This window comes from Oncorhynchus gorbuscha, linkage group LG11 (assembly GCF_021184085.1).
Source record: "Oncorhynchus gorbuscha isolate QuinsamMale2020 ecotype Even-year linkage group LG11, OgorEven_v1.0, whole genome shotgun sequence".
Lineage (NCBI taxonomy): Eukaryota > Metazoa > Chordata > Actinopteri > Salmoniformes > Salmonidae > Oncorhynchus > Oncorhynchus gorbuscha.
The window spans coordinates 43,859,771-43,876,983 of record NC_060183.1 but is presented as its reverse complement, the minus strand read 5'-3'; the positions used below and the strand labels follow the sequence as shown (position 1 = coordinate 43,876,983).

Sequence of the window (17,213 nt, the reverse complement as noted above, 5' to 3'; positions counted from 1 at the left end):
TTACCAAAAATACTGAGTAGACCAGCTGTATCGAGCATTATGTCAAATCAACAGCACACATGGTGGAGGTTTGTTCCATTTTATTAGATATTCTGTTCAATTCCATTATCTAGACCTTGCCACAGTTCAGCAGCTGTGAAACAAAATATTTTTACATTCACTACTAAATTCCCATGAATTTTACCTTGTGATCAGAAAATCTTTCAAAGGAAATGAACAGTAGATTTTGCAAGTGCTTGGTCATGATGACAAGACATACAGTATGTTATGGACTGTAAGGCTCTATTCAATCTGCATCGTTGAAGCATTACAGAGTCTGTGATAGAAATTTAAAAGGTAATTTTTCAATAGAGCCAACATGCAGTGTTTACCGTGAATGCGGTCTCTGCTAATGCGGGAACATTGCCTTTAAATTTCAATCTCGCTGTAATGCTGAACTTCCACGATACGGATTTAATAGAGCCCTAAGGCCAGTGTTTCTCAATCCCTTCCTGGGAGGATCCACAGAGTCGCACGTGTTTATGCTAACACACCTGACTAAACTAATCAGTGGCTTGGTGATAAGTAGTTGAATCAGGTGTTCGTGCTGGGATAGAACAAAAATGTGCAACCCCTCCCCTCACACCCTGGTTGACACTGGTGTTTCTATAAAGACTAACCCACATCATGGGACAGTTATGGGTCACATTCGACCCAATAGACAATGATCCAACAGGAATGGTTCAAATCTACAAGACAAAACATTAAAAAGTGAAACAATACAATGGCCCCCCAAAAAATTAAACTTCACCGTTTCACTTAACAGTGTCTCACTCCAAGGGTTCATTACCCAGGAGATCAAAATAATCTTAAAACAATATCACAATGGGAATTAACTATCAAAATCTTCAATTAGTTTAAATAGAGATACTTATATAGCCTTATCTGTTAATAATGCTGCAGCAGCTACATGGTCAGCATTGCACCGATGGAGAACGTATTACTTACTGTATCTGCACTAAAATATTGTCTTTGCGTACTTCAGAGAAATTCATTACATCAGACACATTGTATTACCTTCGTGAATGTACAGTCAAACTGCAGAATTGATGATAGCCATGGGGGCGGGACATCAAATGACCACAGTCACAGATCTAGGATCAGATTGTCCAAATCCTAACCTTAGCCATTGGCAGAAACAAAAGTGAATATTTCAAAGCAGTATCTGAACAACACGCTGATCTGAAATCAAGAGTATGATTATATTTTACACCTGAACACCCCATTTACGATATTGTCCTGCCAAAAGTAGTGCACTATATATGGAACAGGGCGCCATTTGAGCCAGCGTCCTGCTGTATATAGTTACAGTACTGGGAGACAAGACAGGTCCGTCTAGAGTAGACCCGACCACCATGTATCATCGTCAATATGAAATCAGAGGACGGTCAACACTGCAGTAGTAGAACTAGGCTGGTAGTCCCACAGGACAGCTGGACAGTCACAAGGACCATGTCTTTCTGTCCCTCCTAATGGTATAGCAGACCTGGGGATCATCTATCAAATATTTAAACAAAAAAAATATATATGTTTTTAAAGCCACCAAAGTCTAGCTCTCGCTCCGATGTCATTAACACACGACGTGACTCCAAGTAGGCAGAAAGCAAAGGGGCATGAAGGAGGTACTAGATACAGCTGGTTTAGCAGCACGAGGCAAAAAATAATGACGAAATGTTTAAAACCTTAACACGTTAAAAAGGGAAATGACGACAACATACATGATCAACAGACAGTAATACAACAACAAAAACACAGCAAAAAAAACTAAAACATACAAGAAATGTAGAAGTATGCTAAACCACTCGATCACAACCCTTATCTGTTAGACAGATGGTTGCTGCCTGGGACAGTGGTGAATGGAGGGAGAACAGCATGATAAACATAACTACAATTGTCCAAAAGGCTATACAAAACCCTTTACAGTATACACACACACACACACTCTTCATCAGTTATAGTAAAATAGAAGCTAGGTTGCCCTGGGGTAGCCCAGCCCTCTTGTTAAAAACCAGAGGCCAATTCCATTTCAATGGAGTCCATTCAGGAAATGCATTGAAAGTCCAATCCAAGAAATGACATGTTTAAATTGGAATTTCTGGTTGAAGTCCTTAAAGGACTGAGTTGAAGTAGACCTGGCCCCCAGCCCTGGTATTGAAGCCCTAGTTTACAGGAGGGGTACAGCCACAGCGCAAGGCCAATTTACAACAGGCTGGATCAGGTAGCAGCGAGAAGCCTAGCTGTGCCAAAACCACTCAGAAGCAGCATCCTAAACACACACACACACGTAGCCATAGTTGTGTCCACAGAGGATCCTCACCCTTTCTCGTTTGGACACACTCCCTAATGGCAGAGTACGGAGGCAACCGAACGCACACGCACTGCCAGTCACTGTGGGTTGCAGTTGTACACATACACTCACGAGTGTGTGTGTGTGTCTCTGGCTTATATATTGTAAGGTAGCGAAGGATAATCAAGTCATGCAGAAACATCACGTTCTACGAGAGAGAGCCACAGACCTGGGACAAAATCAACAAAAGAACAACTGTCTCCCCAGCCACCTGTCAGACAGACAGGACAGTGACCAGGGATTAAAATGCTTCATCTACATCCCAAAATGGCACCCTGTTCAGACCCAGCGCTCAGGCCAGAAGTGGTGCACTATATGGAATAGGGTGCCATTTGGGACACGTTTCAAGTCTGCAGACCACTACAACTGGGATAAGGGCTTGTACGGACCGTAGTCTCGGGAGGGGGAAGAAACACGGATGAAACCAACCAGAGCAATGGCAGAATGACAGATACAGTATGATAAAAACAGGGAACACAAATACATGACAAATTAAATTGGTCCAAAGCCTGTTAATACATTATCTTATTCCAATTTTGGGGGAAATTATAACATACCGAGAACTGTAAAACAACAAATAACATTCTTATCTGTTTAAAAGGCTTGCTGCGTCTCTGGATACAAACGAAGCCCGTCTTATAATCAACTAACAATTACATTTTACCTTCTGTGCAAAGAGTTTAAAATTTTTCTTTAAATGCAAAACCGCTTTTGTTTTTCTGTGTGAATAGGAGGCATGTGATTGAGGGTCAGTACAATAACATTGACCAATCAGGACAACCCCCCCCCCCCCCATATGAATCATGGGAGACAGGAAGTAGAGCAGAGACTTCCTCTCCTCGGTGGACATGGTAACATCATCATGGAAGGGTTTTGTTGGTCAACCTCACTGCTCGTGAGCTGCAGTCATGCCTCGAACCTGACCTGACCTACGCAGCTGGGACAAGGAGGAAGGAGAAAGAACAAAAGAGATTAAAATAATGCGGGTGTCACCACAGTACCCCCTGAAGGACAAGAGTCTGTCTGTGATGAGACAGAGGAGTGAACCACTTTTGTCATTCCATCAAATGACTATTGCCTGGTTCATATAATGTACTAGCTACACTGCCAATGTTCACTTCATGAAATACAAAGAGTATTTCCCCTTTACAGCACATCAACCCATCACAGTGAAAACTCTTATCCTCTCTGTCCACATGACAGATAATTCCCCATGTAGGCAACATGACATGCAGAAAGATGGCAGATAGCAACAGGTTAGTGGTGCAGCCCCAACACCTGGAACCACACACATAAAACACACCATGTTAGTTAGAAAGTGGACAAAAAACAAACAAATGAAGGTTTGAAAAAGGAGGATGAAAGTGGTGCAGCAGAACTGCTGAGAGCCAGACGGAACGGAAGGCAGGCGTGATGAAAAGAGTCAGGAACAGAATGAGACAGCCACATGGAGACAGAGCCAAAGCCACCATAGACAGGACAGACTGACCCAGAACGTTTGATTAGACTGGCAACATGCAGCTGGCAAAAAGTGAAAACAAAAAAAACAGGCGATGAGCAACAAAAACGAGTGCGGGTGAAAGAAAGCTACAATGAAGACGAGTACAGGCATGGGATGAGTCCACAACGCCACGATGATGTCATTTCCTGTGCCCTGCTGGGGAACTTACTCAGCCTCTGACCTACAGGAGCGGGGGCTACTCTTCCGAGGTTGCCGAGGTTCCTCGCACGGTGCCCTTCTCACGCATCTAAAGGCAGCAGAGCAGACCTGTCAGCTGGACCAATCAGACCTCCATAGGAGGGTCAAAGGTTAAGGCCTAATGAGGGTCACAGTCAGTCCTAGAGAGGTGATTTGTTGTTTATTGTGGTTCCTGATCCCTTCATGCCTCTGGAATCAGGTGTTAGTTACCTCTTCATCATCATAAACATCAAAATAAGTCTCCCCACCGCAAAAACATATGAGCACTTTCTCAAACTCTAAGGCACAAGTCTAAAACCTAGGAAACAACTGTGCGTTTGTGTATTACCTCTTCCAGCTCTTTCTTGGTCTCCTCTTCCATTCGTCGGATGTCTGCCATGGTCAGCTCCACCCAGTTGTCGATCCAACAGAACAACTGGCGATGGAAGTTAGTGAAAATACGCTTCTCTTGCTAAAAGAAGGAGAGAGGTGGAGGTAGGAGATGAGTGATGACAATATTAGGTATCAGTCTTTTCTCATTAGAAGCCCTAAAAGTAATGTGAAAAGGCTGAGAGAGAGAGAGAGACAGAGAGACCGAGAGAGACAGAGAGAGAGACAGAGAGAGAGACAGAGAGAGAGAGACAGAGAGACCGAGAGACAGAGAGAGAGACAGAGAGACAGAGACAGAGAGAGAGAGACAGAGAGAGAGAGACAGAGAGAGAGACAGAGACAGAGAGAGCGAGAGAGACACAGAGAGAGAGAGAGCGAGAGAGAGAGAGAGCGAGAGAGAGACAGAGAGAGAGAGAGACAGAGAGAGAGAGAGACAGAGAGAGAGAGAGACAGAGAGAGAGAGAGACAGAGAGAGAGAGAGACAGAGAGAGAGAGACAGAGAGAGAGAGACAGAGAGAGAGAGACAGAGAGAGAGAGAGAGAGAGACAGAGAGAGAGACAGAGAGAGAGACAGAGAGAGAGACAGAGAGAGACAGAGAGAGAGACAGAGAGAGAGACAGAGAGAGAGACAGAGAGAGAGACACAGAGAGAGAGATAAAAGCGTTGTACCTTCTGGATGAAGTTCTCTACTTTGGTCTGCAGGCCCCACCACTTGAACTTGACAGTGACCAGTTTGTAGGCACACATCTTAGGACAGTCTGTCTTGTTCATCAGATCGTTCTGTCAGAGGAGAAACACAGGAAGGGTGACGAGGGAAACATTTCAAATGACATTTTCTACAATGTTGATTTTGGGCCAGTAGCGTCCAGCAACGCAAACAAGAGAAGCGCGGCATGTTGATTTAACCCTCTTCTGAACGAGGTCAAACGTCAACATGACCAATTAACACAGACAAGGCAGGAGGGAGTCTAGTCCTGTACCTTCCATTCAGGTGAGAGTGGTCCTCTGCCCGTCTTTGTCGATTTGAAGAGAGCAGGGTCCTCCTCTGGTTTATAGTCCTGTAGGAGAGAACGTGCATTACAGAACATGCATACTGAAAACATATACACATCACAGCCCATTATAATCCTGCAGGAGTGAACACGCACACAGAGAAACTATTGAAAAGGGAGTACTAATGTACATGAAGATAATATTATCTAGAATGAAGCCTCTACCAGACTTCTCGCGGTTCACATACTACTGTGTAAAAGGAGATGTGTGGATAGTACAACGATCTGAGGAACTGGGAGATCAACACAATTCCCTTATGATGAAGGAATGCCACAAACGACCACAGGCTCTCCCCTAGTCCCCACTTTAAAAAATTTGTCAGACCTGTGTGTGTGTGTGTGCGCCTGCACCAGATGGACCCTCAGATTAAGCTGTGGCCCTGCCACTGATCCACTTATGTCATTAGGAGTACAGGAACCACTACTGTAGCACATGCTCTCTCTCTCTGTCCTGAGTGTTCAGTCAGTACTGTACAGGAGAGACTGACAAGACAGACATGGTAGGCCCACCACAGACAGAGAAGCTCACTCCAATACCGCCTCTCAACAACAGTGCTTGGGGATCCTGCACTGTGGCTTTTGGGTGGGAGGAAGGCTGATTACGCAGACTTATAGCGACAACAAGTCACGTCAACAGTGTGTCAGTAAGGTGTCGATCAGAGTTTCTACACAGCATCTTGCACATGCACATTTTCTGGCAGGCAGGAAGAGACTGCCAGGCTAACAGCAGATACAGGCTAGAGATGACACTAGCCTGGTAGTAATCCCGTGGACAGATGCACGTTACATTAAAAAAATGGTAGTAACATCTGTCGACAGACTGTGGGATGCGATGACTAAAAAGGAATTTAATTCCGGACTGCTGATTTCCAGTTAAGAACAAATTCGTATTTACAAAAACGGCCTACTCTGGACGACGTAGGGCCAATTGTGCACTGCATTACGGTACTCCCAATCACGGCCGGATGCGATACAGCCTGGACTCGAACCAGGGACTGTAGTGACGCCTCTTGCACTGAGATGCAGTGCCTTAGACCGCTGCGTTTCTCGGGATCATGAAACTTGCCTTAGACTTGCCAGAAAGACTCCGTTTAGAGGGTTGAGAATTCAGTAGCGTTGTTAGTGTATTTTCTAACACGTCTCCCCCAGATCTTAAATGAGCATGAAGCAATTAAGCAATATTTTAGTTCTGGGTGTTCAAGATTAGATTGGCACACAGCCACTCAACATGCAGTGACAACTCGTCCACATGGGGGAGACAAATACATTGACATAACCGTCAGTGCCTGGGACAGATTATTTTACCACCTGGGAAGAGAGCCATCTTCATGTTACTGATCTCAAACGGCTGATGAGCAGTTAAAACCTCACGGCTTGAACCAACAGTCATGTCAGGTCTGACGAGCAATATAGGACGAATCTATTTATTCAAATATTGTTTCGAAGTATTCAGAAATATTGGTCACATACACGTGTTTAGCAGGTGTGTGTGTGTCCACTCACCCCATGGGCCACTACATCTTTGTCTGCGATATCGATGGGGACTACCTCCACTGTCTTCCACGTAGGACCATCCAAGTCATGCACGTTTTCCAGCGTTCCCATGTCAGGTTTGTGCCACGTCTCAATCTTTATCAGGAAGTCATCTTTCATATACTCGTTCTGGAAGGAGTGAAGTGAGCAAAGAAAGGATAGAAAAATCTAAAATCGGCCCTTGTTTTAATCAAATCTCCTAACTGAATTCTAGATGATGTGGGTCGGGGCGGCAGCCATATTGGGTGCACCATTCCAAATGTTTGATTAGTTACACCTCCTCTGTACAGTAGCCTTAAAACATTAGCCAATGGAAAGCTACAGAATGCCTTAAATAGAGAACCAATGGGAATCTCTAATGCTGAGAAAGCCTTGAATGGAGGCCGGAGGCCTATTTAAACCCACTAGCTAAGCTAATTAACTGATCGGACTGAAACACACGTCTGGTTAGTGAACTTCTGCACTCTGCCCAACTAAACCTGGGCGTGCTAGCATTAGCAGTGCAGCTAGCTACACACCACCACGCTACGGAAGTCACACTAACGGGAATGAGTGTCTCAACAACACAACCCCACACAGACAATGGCACGAGTCTGGGGATGATGTTGTGTGTGTGTGTGTGTGTGTGTGTGGTCAGTTCACTACTCACCGTTATAACTGCAGCAGATGGATAACACAAGCAATAGAAGAAAGAAGGAATCATTGGTTAACTTTCAATAAGAACTATTAAAATGTGACAATGTTGGCCAGTCGCAATCAGAATTGGTCTCAATTGAGTGTTTAAACAAGAGTTGTGGGACTCACCGGTGCGACAGAATGGGTAGGCGTTCCAGGCTTTTTCATGGAAGACTAATGCTCCCTCTGGTGCAATATACCTCAACCAGGCTGGGACTTTACTGCCAAGAGAGACAGGAGTCAATCATATGGCTGCGTTTACACATGTAGTCCAATACATTTCCACTAATTGGTCTTTTGAGATCAGCTCTTTTATCAGTAACTGGACGAAAGTTCAGAATTGGGCTGCCTGTGTAAACAAAATCTTTGGAAAATATGCATGTACACTCCACCACCACCCCAATACTGTACGCGTGTAGCTCGTGTGGCAGATTTGGTGTGTGTGTGTGTGTGTGTGTACCTCTTTAGATGGTAGACTTTGTGCGTGTACTGTCCCTTCTCTCCCTCGTCCTCGTAGGGTTCATTTATCAGCACCTCGATGCCCTCTCCTCCCCCAGTCTCATTCTTACTGGCCTCTGCTACAGTGAACAGCTGACCGACTTGGTACTACAACAGAGAGAAGAAGACAGAAATGTGTCACATACACGCAGAACATCAAAGTGTCACTAACACACATCAATTGGGCCAATCACTGACAGAGTCACTGTTAGTGGTTGAAAGGGGATGTTTATTTGACGTTGTGTTTATATGGTTTATGACCATCCACATTATGGGTTAGTGGTTTAGGATATGGCAAGCTAATGACATTACACACACACACACAAACTCTATACATATCAGAAAGGGTGTTGTGACTTCATGGACTAGGAGCCGGACAACACAAAGCTCTGCATTGTGTGTGTGTAGAAAAAGATTGCGAGTGTGTGTCGTTGCGTTGCGTCGACAGTACCACAGAAAGACGGCCAATACAGTCACCGGCCCAATTCTGCTACCCTGTCCTATTGTTCTCTAACAAGGGACCTATTGTACCCCTGCATCGGCCCGAACACACACACAGCTCCACTTTAGGGACAAGAGAGGAGGAAAGGAGATTCTCATACAAACTGGAACAGTGGGCCTTAGTTGGCTGCAATGTGTTTGGCTCGTTTTGAATTGATTCCAAGGGAGAGATGGGTCAGTCACAGAGATACCGTTTCTCTACTATCAGCTACAGTTTGTCCAGTAATGCTTTAGACCCAGGTGTGAAATCTAATGCTTCCCTTGATACCCTGGGCACATCTAGAGGTGATGGGGAAGCAAGGCAAACACCTTGACGAAGGGTTTTTATACCAACATGTACAACTCTGCCCAGGGATCAATAAAGCCCAACTACTCCATATCATGAATATACACTGTGTACAAAACATTAAGAACACCTTCCTAATATTGCGTTGCACCCCCTTTTGCCCTCAGAACAGCCTCAATTCTTCAGGGGGATGGGACTCTATAAGGTGTCGAACGCGTTCCACAGGGATGCTGGCCCATGTTGACTCCAATGCCTCCCACAGTTGTGTCAAGTTGGCTGGATGTCCTTTGGGTGGTGGGCCATTCTTGAAACATTTAGGAAACTGTTGAGCATGAAAACCCCAGCAGCAGCAGAGAAACTCGGTGCGCCGGCCACTTACTACCCATACCCCGTTCAAAGGCACTGAAATATTTGTCTTGCCCATTCACCCTCAATGGCACACGTACACAATCCATGTCTCTATTTTTTTATTTTAAAAAAAGTATTTGGGCAACAGACGTGTCAAGGCTTAAATATCCTTCTTTAACCTGTCTCCTCCCTTTCATCTACACACAATCTATGTCTCAAGGCTAAAATCCTCCCCTTTATCTACACTTGAAGTGGATTGAAGTGGATTTAAAAAGGTGACATCAATAAGGGATCATTGATGTCACCTGGATTCACCTGGTCAGTCGGTCTTTGAAAGAGCAGTCATTCCTAACATGTTGTACACACAGTGTACAGTAGTTGAAACTACAACCACACATTACAAGCCTTCAGAGCTGCAGCCTGCTCTGAAGTTAATCTTTATATGGAAGGGAGGTGATTGACCTCAGTCCGTAGGACCTGACTAAGGGGGAAATGGCCTTCCCTGTCAGGATATATGACCCCTCCAGGGTGGTGACTTTACAGCTGTCACACTGTGTACCTGCACTAAAAATCTTCATATGCAGCTACTACATCACATGCTTCAGGAGAACATCATGTGTTCATCATGCTGGAGTATTAATGCTGTGACAAAACAGACTGCAGTGGAAAGAAAGGCATGCCACAGACATTCACTGATATAGGTTGCTGCTACATGGGATGTGACAAACGCCCCCCCTTACGCCGAAACACTTAAACCGAACACATGCACAAGCTAAGCGTAGGTAGGAATAGGTGTGAAATAAAATGTAATTATTATTATTTTTTACTCTATATATGTATTCTTACAAAATCAAACGTTCGTAGCCGTTGGCCTATGGCGGTTCTAGTGTTCAAAGCTGTGTGTGTTTTCAGGCCGTTGCAGGGAGACCATATGTCCCTAGTTAGAGAACAGGGTTGCAGAATTGGGCCGGTATTAGTCTTCTCCCTGTGGCACAGTCACCGCAGACAGTAACTTTTCTACATACACACAGTTACCAGTTCTCAACACAATTGAACACTCATTCTTGAGCGGCACATGAGACAGCATTTACCATCTACAACAAAACACCAAATGATGGAATTTCTCATGGAAGAATGGTGTTGCATCCCTCCAAGAGTTCCAGACACTTGTAGAATCTATACCAAGGCACATTGAAGCTGTTTTGGTGGCCCAACGCCCTATTAAGACACTATGTTGGATTTTCCTTTGGGTCCCTGACAAACACAGGGATGGGACTGCACTGGTAAACAGTGTGCAGAATGGCACTTATTTATGATAGTTTGACAGCTTGCTGATGAAGTTGTAGACGTGTTCCCAGCAGTCAGTCCGTACTTCAGCACGTTTCCAAACTTTTTCCAACTTAACGAGCTTTATACACGTGTGGCAAAAGTTCTAAAGATGCATATCTCCTACTAACGTTACAGTATTGTTGCGTTAGGTATGTCATTTTTTGTTATTGTCTTTATGAAGATGGGGAGTTATTAGTGGTAGGCAATACTATGTTTTGCTCGCTTAAGGTCCCCAAAAGGATAGAGCCAGCCCTGCCCATATGTGCATATCTACCCCAACTAGAACTGTATCCCTGCACATTGAAATGATACTGACCTTGTACACAGTATAGCCTACATTCTCATGTTTTACTTCTCATCTGATTTCTTTGTTGTACATCTGACCCAGTATAAATTCTGTGCTCTTTAAGATCCTATTCTGGATTTTGACCTTTAATATTAAACACCGCGTTGTTGAGGAAGAGCTTGTAAGTCAGCATTTCACCGTACTGTTTCACACCAGATGCATCCTGTGCATGCAACAGATACACCTATTGTCACAAACAAATCGAAGTTTATCAAGGCATTATCAATGCCAGCACCAATTATGACCTGCTTTCATACATGTAGACTTGCATGCATGAAAGCGGGAAACTAGCATAACAATTGTGTTTGTGTGGGCTATGACATGGTGGTACTCACCTCTTGCACAGAGATCGGTAGGATCACACGGCTGTAAGAGAGAGAAATAAAGATAAACATAAGAAAACAAAGATGTTCTACCAGTGTTTTCATTTATTAGGACGCCCATTAGCCGACGACATCAGTCTTACTGGGGTCCGACACACAACGAACGAGACATCACTGACAAAATACTTTACATACATTTAAAACCTTTAACATGTAGTGTGTGTGTGTCACACATAGTGTCACACGAAGAGACTAAAAGGGGCCCTTGCAGTAAACCAAACCATATCCATGCCTCAGCCTGTCTTGGCAGAGTTCAACCAGAGCCAGGAGTGAACTCCAGTAACCCCACACACTGTGAGACTGGTCGGTTCTTCATCATTCAGACCGCTGAGCTGAACATTTTCTAATAGGAAAAGAACTAACATTTTTAAAAAACGGACGATTTTCCACACAGTTGATTTGAACATTTCATTTGGGTACTCATTCAGCTTGTTCTGGGAATATGAAGAGATGCATCTGTCCTACACAGTGAATGTCCACCAGAGCTGTTGGCAGAGAATTTCATATTCATTTCTCTACCAAATGCCGCCTCCAACATCGTTTGAGAGAATTTGGCAGTACGTCCAACCATCCTCACAACCGTAGACCACCTACGTGCAAGGCGTTGTGGGGGCGAGCAGTATGCTGATGTCAACGCTGTGAACAGAGTGCCCCGTGGTGGCAGTGGGGTTATGGTATGGTGTTTGCTGATGTCAACGTTGTGAACAGAGTGCCCCATGGTGGCAGTGGGGTTTTGGTATGGTGTTTGCTGATGTCAACGTTGTGAACAGAGTGCCCCTTGGTGGCAGTGGGGTTATGGTATGGTGTTTGCTGATGTCAACGTTGTGAACAGAGTGCCCCGTGGTGGCAGTGGGGTTATGGTATGGTGTTTACTGATGTCAACGTTGTGAACAGAGTGCCCCATGGTGGCAGTGGGGTTATGGTATGGTGTTTGCTGATGTCAACGTTGTGAACAGAGTGCCCCATGGTGGCAGTGGGGTTATGGTATGGTGTTTGCTGATGTCAACGTTGTGAACAGAGTGCCCCATGGTGGCAGTGGGGTTATGGTATGGTGTTTGCTGATGTCAACGTTGTGAACAGAGTGCCCCGTGGTGGCAGTGGGGTTATGGTATGGTGTTTGCTGATGTCAACGTTGTGAACAGAGTGCCCCTTGGTGGCAGTGGGGTTATGGTATGGTGTTTGCTGATGTCAACGTTGTGAACAGAGTGCCCCGTGGTGGCAGTGGGGTTATGGTATGGTGTTTACTGATGTCAACGTTGTGAACAGAGTGCCCCGTGGTGGCAGTAGGGTTATGGTATGGTGTTTGCTGATGTCAACGTTGTGAACAGAGTGCCCCATGGTGGCAGTGGGGTTATGGTATGGTGTTTGCTGATGTCAACGTTGTGAACAGAGTGCCCCATGGTGGCAGTGGGGTTATGGTATGGTGTTTGCTGATGTCAACGTTGTGAACAGAGTGCCCCTTGGTGGCAGTGGGGTTATGGCACGGCCAGGCATAAGCTACAGACAACGAACACAATTCCATTGTATTGATGGCAATTTGAATGCACAGAGATACCGTAATGAGATCTTGAGCCACCTTTCGTGCCATTCATCACCTCATGTTTCAGCATGATAATGCACGGCCCCATCTCGCAAGGATCTGTACACAATTCCTGGAAGCTGAAAATGTCCCAGTTCTGGCCTGCATACTCACCAGACATGTCACCCATTGAGCAAGTTTGGGATGCTCTGGATCGACGAAGTGTTCCAATTCCCACCAACTTTACACAGCCATTGAAGAGGAGTGGGACAACATTCCACAATCAATAGCCTGATCAATTCTATGAGAAGGAGATGTGTCACGTTGCATGAGGCAAATGGTGGTCACACCAGATACTGACTGGTTTTCTGATCCACACCCCTACCTTTAAAAAAAAAAAAGGCATCTTTGACCAAGAGATGCATATCTGTATTCCCAGTCATTTGAAATCCATAGGTTAGGGTCTAATGAATGTATTTCATTTGACAGATTTCCTTATATGAACCGTAACTCAGTCAAATCTTTGAAATGGTTGCGTTTATATTTTTGTTCAGTATATATAGGAGTAATTTCTCACGAAACCTAGACCAATAAAGACCCGGACTTGGGGGATTTTTAACTAAATGTAATCCATAGAATAGTCCTTTGGAGAAAGGATTGTTAACATACTGTATATTTGACATATTAAATGGCATTTCGGCCTTACTCAGGCCTCCATTAAGACTCCATAACGTCTCATCTGTAGATGCTACAAATCTAAAATCGGAGTCATGAAGCTTTACCACTTTCTCTGTAATATGAGTAGTATTTTGATTTAAAAAATCTAAATACATTAATTTATGAATATTGGAAAGTATAAACACAAATATAGAAAAAGATTTGGCAATTTTTTTCTCCAGTCAAATGTCAACTTGATTGGGGATGTCTATGATCTATTTAAATAAGTTTCCTATGGCAGATTGACTAATTAATTTAATTAATTAGTTTAAAACAATGGATATTCTCAACCACTCAAGTCAACATGGGCCTTCAACCATCTTTGTAGTACCATTTGAAAGTTGAAATTTCAATTGTATTCACATTTTAGTTAAATTTATCAGCCAAAACATGACACCCACCCTGTATTCAAGAGCCTGCTGTGTCTCAAACCAATGGTGGGCACAAAAGACACCTCTGAAGATGTAGCTTAGACCCTATTTTACATCATACACGGAGTGTACAAAACATTAGGAACACCTGCTCTTTCCATGACAAGTTGAAAGCTATGATCTATTATTTATGATGCACATGGATTGTGTATGTGTGGCATTCAGAAGGTGAATGGGCAAAATAAAATGACTTAAGTGCCTTTGAAAGGGGTATGGAAGTAAAGGTGGCAGGAGCACCGCTTGTGTCAAGAACTGCAAAGCTGCTGGGTTTTTCATGCGCAACAGTTTCCCGTATGTATCAAGAATGGTCCACCAAAGGACAAAGCTAACTTAACACAACTGTGGGAAGCATTGGGGCGGCAGGGTAGTCTAGCGGTTAGAGCGTTGGAGCTCTAATCCCCGAGCTGACATGGTACAAATCTGTCGTTCTGCTCCTGAACAGGCAGTTAACCCACTGTTCCTAGGGCGTCATTGAAAATAATAATAATAATAATAATAATAATAATAAAAATAAATAAATAATGTCTTAACTTCTTGCCTAGTTAAATAAAGGAAAAATTAAAATGAGTCAACATGGCCCAGCATGCCTGTGGAACGCTTTCGACACCTTGTAGAGCCCCGACAAAAAGTGTATATGAACATATATACTATGTTATATATAAAATAGTTTGACACCTCCGTAAGCTTTCAAATGATATCAAATTCAACCGTTTATCTTTTTCAGTGACAAAGACATGGATGTCTCATGGTAGGGTGGGGTATGCAAAATGGGTCAACTTTGAGAACCTCTATCTCCTGAATCTTTTGGCATTCATGTCCAAAAAGTCCCTTTTTCTGACCACTTCTACCATAAGCAAACGCATATGGAAGGTTTAGTTCAAATCAAAAGGGGTGCGGTCAGAAAGTGATTGACATCATATGGAAATAAGTAAAACCTTAATCTTAATCTTCCCAAAACAAAATCCAAGGAGTGGCTGCAAAAATCACAATGATGTCCTCAGTTCAGAAGGTTATTTGAAGTTAGTCAATTCAGCACATGTGCACTCCAGGATAAGAGGAGACATGTTTAGTTTACTCTGATAGTGTGCTGTACACAAAACCAGCTGTGTCCACCGCATGGTCTGCAAATACACCATAAGGGTTCTACATAGTAGAGCAATCACAAGCCCTAGCTATGGTAACTGACTTCCCACAGACATCATACAACATGATACAGGAAAGCAGAGCTGTCCGTGGGAAGACCTTTGGAAAAGGCAAACAGATTTATTGATCTTTCAGTCATGTCCCAAGTAGTTTAATTCCTGGATCACCTGAGGAATATCTGGTGAGCTGACTGTTCAGGCACCACCCATAGACCTTAAAAGGGAATAGGCACCGCTTTAGTTTTCTTGACAACCGATAGGGGATATGTCATGACACCCTGAGCAAAACGACTTCACACACAACTTGAGCCTGGGTCTGTTGGGGAATTAATCCACTTAAATCTAGACAGCCCTAAACCAAATCTGGATGAAACACTAGGACAGTCACTGCACACTTGGCCAGCATGTCAGGAATGACTTGGCCATCTACAGCATTGAGCAATACTGTCAGTGCATTACTGCGCTTGCTTGGCGGTGATGTGACTCACACTATATCAAGCAAGACAACGGGGGAGGATCATTTATTGGCATTTGATTACAATGCAGCCAAACACAAGTGTGAGTGAACTGAAGGCCGGCGAGCTATGTATGGTTGCCATGAAAACCGTTGCAGCTGAAGAGACAAGCAAACATTTAGCGCTTAACAAAATCATCAGGGAAACGTGCACCCTGCAAGTAAAGTCAGACTGAGGTAAAAGCCTCTACACAGTCGGCCGGTTGCATGTTACGCCAGGAAAGAGTAGACGGATAGACTGAACACAACACCACAGATACTGTCTTTGACAACACGGTCTAAAAATAACGGGCTAGGTAGTTGCTGGCTAGGTAATTGTAATTAGCTTAAGTGTCATTTAGCCACCCAAGCTGATGGTTAGCTTGCATGCTAGCTAGTGAACGGTTTACTTGGAAAAGTAAACTAGCAAAATAACTAGCATAGGAGTGTGTGCCGACTCGCACACTAACTGTCATTTGAGTTGTATGGTATTTTGCATTTCGTAGAAACGTCTCACTGACGGAGTCTTGAGTACCTCGTCTTGTTTAACAGAGCCCCCTGAGATGGCACCTTGATAATCTGTCACTCGCGAGACCGAAGCTTATGGCACCGTGTTAACCAGCTAACCTATATGCTAACTTTACAGGTGTAGACACATAGCTACCCCGTTAGTTACTTCATTTCTCCATTCTGATTCATTCAAAGGTAACGTCAGCTCGCTATCGCTGTTGTCTAGGCCTAGACACCGGTATCGTGTAGACACATCCTGATCCACCCAAACACTCACAATATCCTCCCAGCTGCCACAAATACGCAAAGACTTATTTCAAATTACAGTCACGTTGACTCAAATTGCCGAACATAATTATATGTGAAATACTTCAACTCACTATTCCTTGATAAGCACCATCTTCTCCTCCCGGGCTGCGGCTGCGCAAGGTTATCTACGTCACCAGCAATTATCAACAACGAATTGTTTCCGCCCACGGGAGTCGCCGATTGGTCAGAACTTGCATAGCTTGTGAACCGGGATGGAGACGAGTCAGCGCTATCTAGATTCCTTGCGACTTTTTACATTTTTTATTCCTTGAGACTTCCTACGCCGAACTCGGTCCTCGTGACACTAACGATTGCACGTTTTGTTTTTTTGCCCAACCACTACACAGTTGCAAACTTTGATCATTTGAAGCATCTGTATATTGTTAGGGGGAAAAAACTAAACGTGCACCGAGTTTGTAAAACGCTGCCCTAACCTTAACCCTTACCATTTATTTTAAATATCAACTGCAATGGGGGGTATGGACGTCCCAAGTACCCAGGATAGCACAGACCGATGGAGAAGGGACGATTAATACATTTTGGTATTTGTGATCAATAATATGTCTTATGTGTTATATCTATATATATCTCTGGTTCGAATCATAAAAATATCAAGGTTTCCAGAGGTTTCTCTGGGCAAGAACTATCCCAAATAGCAGTACAGGTAGACAGTACGTTTCTAAACCAA

The 17,213-nt window shown here is 44.0% G+C and overlaps 1 protein-coding gene across 2 annotated transcripts; it reads right to left on the bottom strand.

Moving 5' to 3' along the window:
- Positions 1-63: 63 nt before the first annotated feature.
- Positions 64-16,733, bottom strand: LOC124048698 (phosphatidylinositol transfer protein beta isoform-like). 2 transcript variants are annotated; one of them, XM_046369723.1, is made up of 11 exons: positions 16,597-16,733; positions 11,357-11,387; positions 8,174-8,319; positions 7,843-7,934; positions 7,688-7,695; positions 7,009-7,167; positions 5,434-5,511; positions 5,123-5,233; positions 4,414-4,536; positions 4,057-4,134; positions 64-3,323 (listed from the first exon to the last, which is right to left on the bottom strand). In XM_046369723.1, exons 1-10 carry the CDS (start codon positions 16,614-16,616, stop codon positions 4,084-4,086), a joined length of 819 nt encoding a protein of 272 aa, XP_046225679.1. In that variant the 5' UTR covers positions 16,617-16,733; the 3' UTR covers positions 64-3,323; positions 4,057-4,083. The 2 variants fall into 2 exon arrangements, with proteins under 2 accessions (XP_046225679.1, XP_046225680.1); XM_046369724.1 differs by lacking the exon at positions 4,057-4,134.
- Between the last annotated feature and the right edge of the window lie 480 nt (positions 16,734-17,213).

What these genes read in the sequence shown, in the direction of transcription:
- LOC124048698 (XM_046369723.1), bottom strand. Translation starts at nt 16,616, where the DNA reads ATGGTGCTTATCAAGGAATA. An exon ending in ATGGTGCTTATCAAGGAATA is followed by an intron (nt 11,388 to 16,596) that starts GTGAGTTGAAGT and finishes TCTCTCTTACAG; the next exon opens with CCGTGTGATCCTACCGATCT. An exon ending in AAGATGTAGTGGCCCATGGG is followed by an intron (nt 5,512 to 7,008) that starts GTGAGTGGACAC and finishes TCTCTCCTACAG; the next exon opens with GACTATAAACCAGAGGAGGA.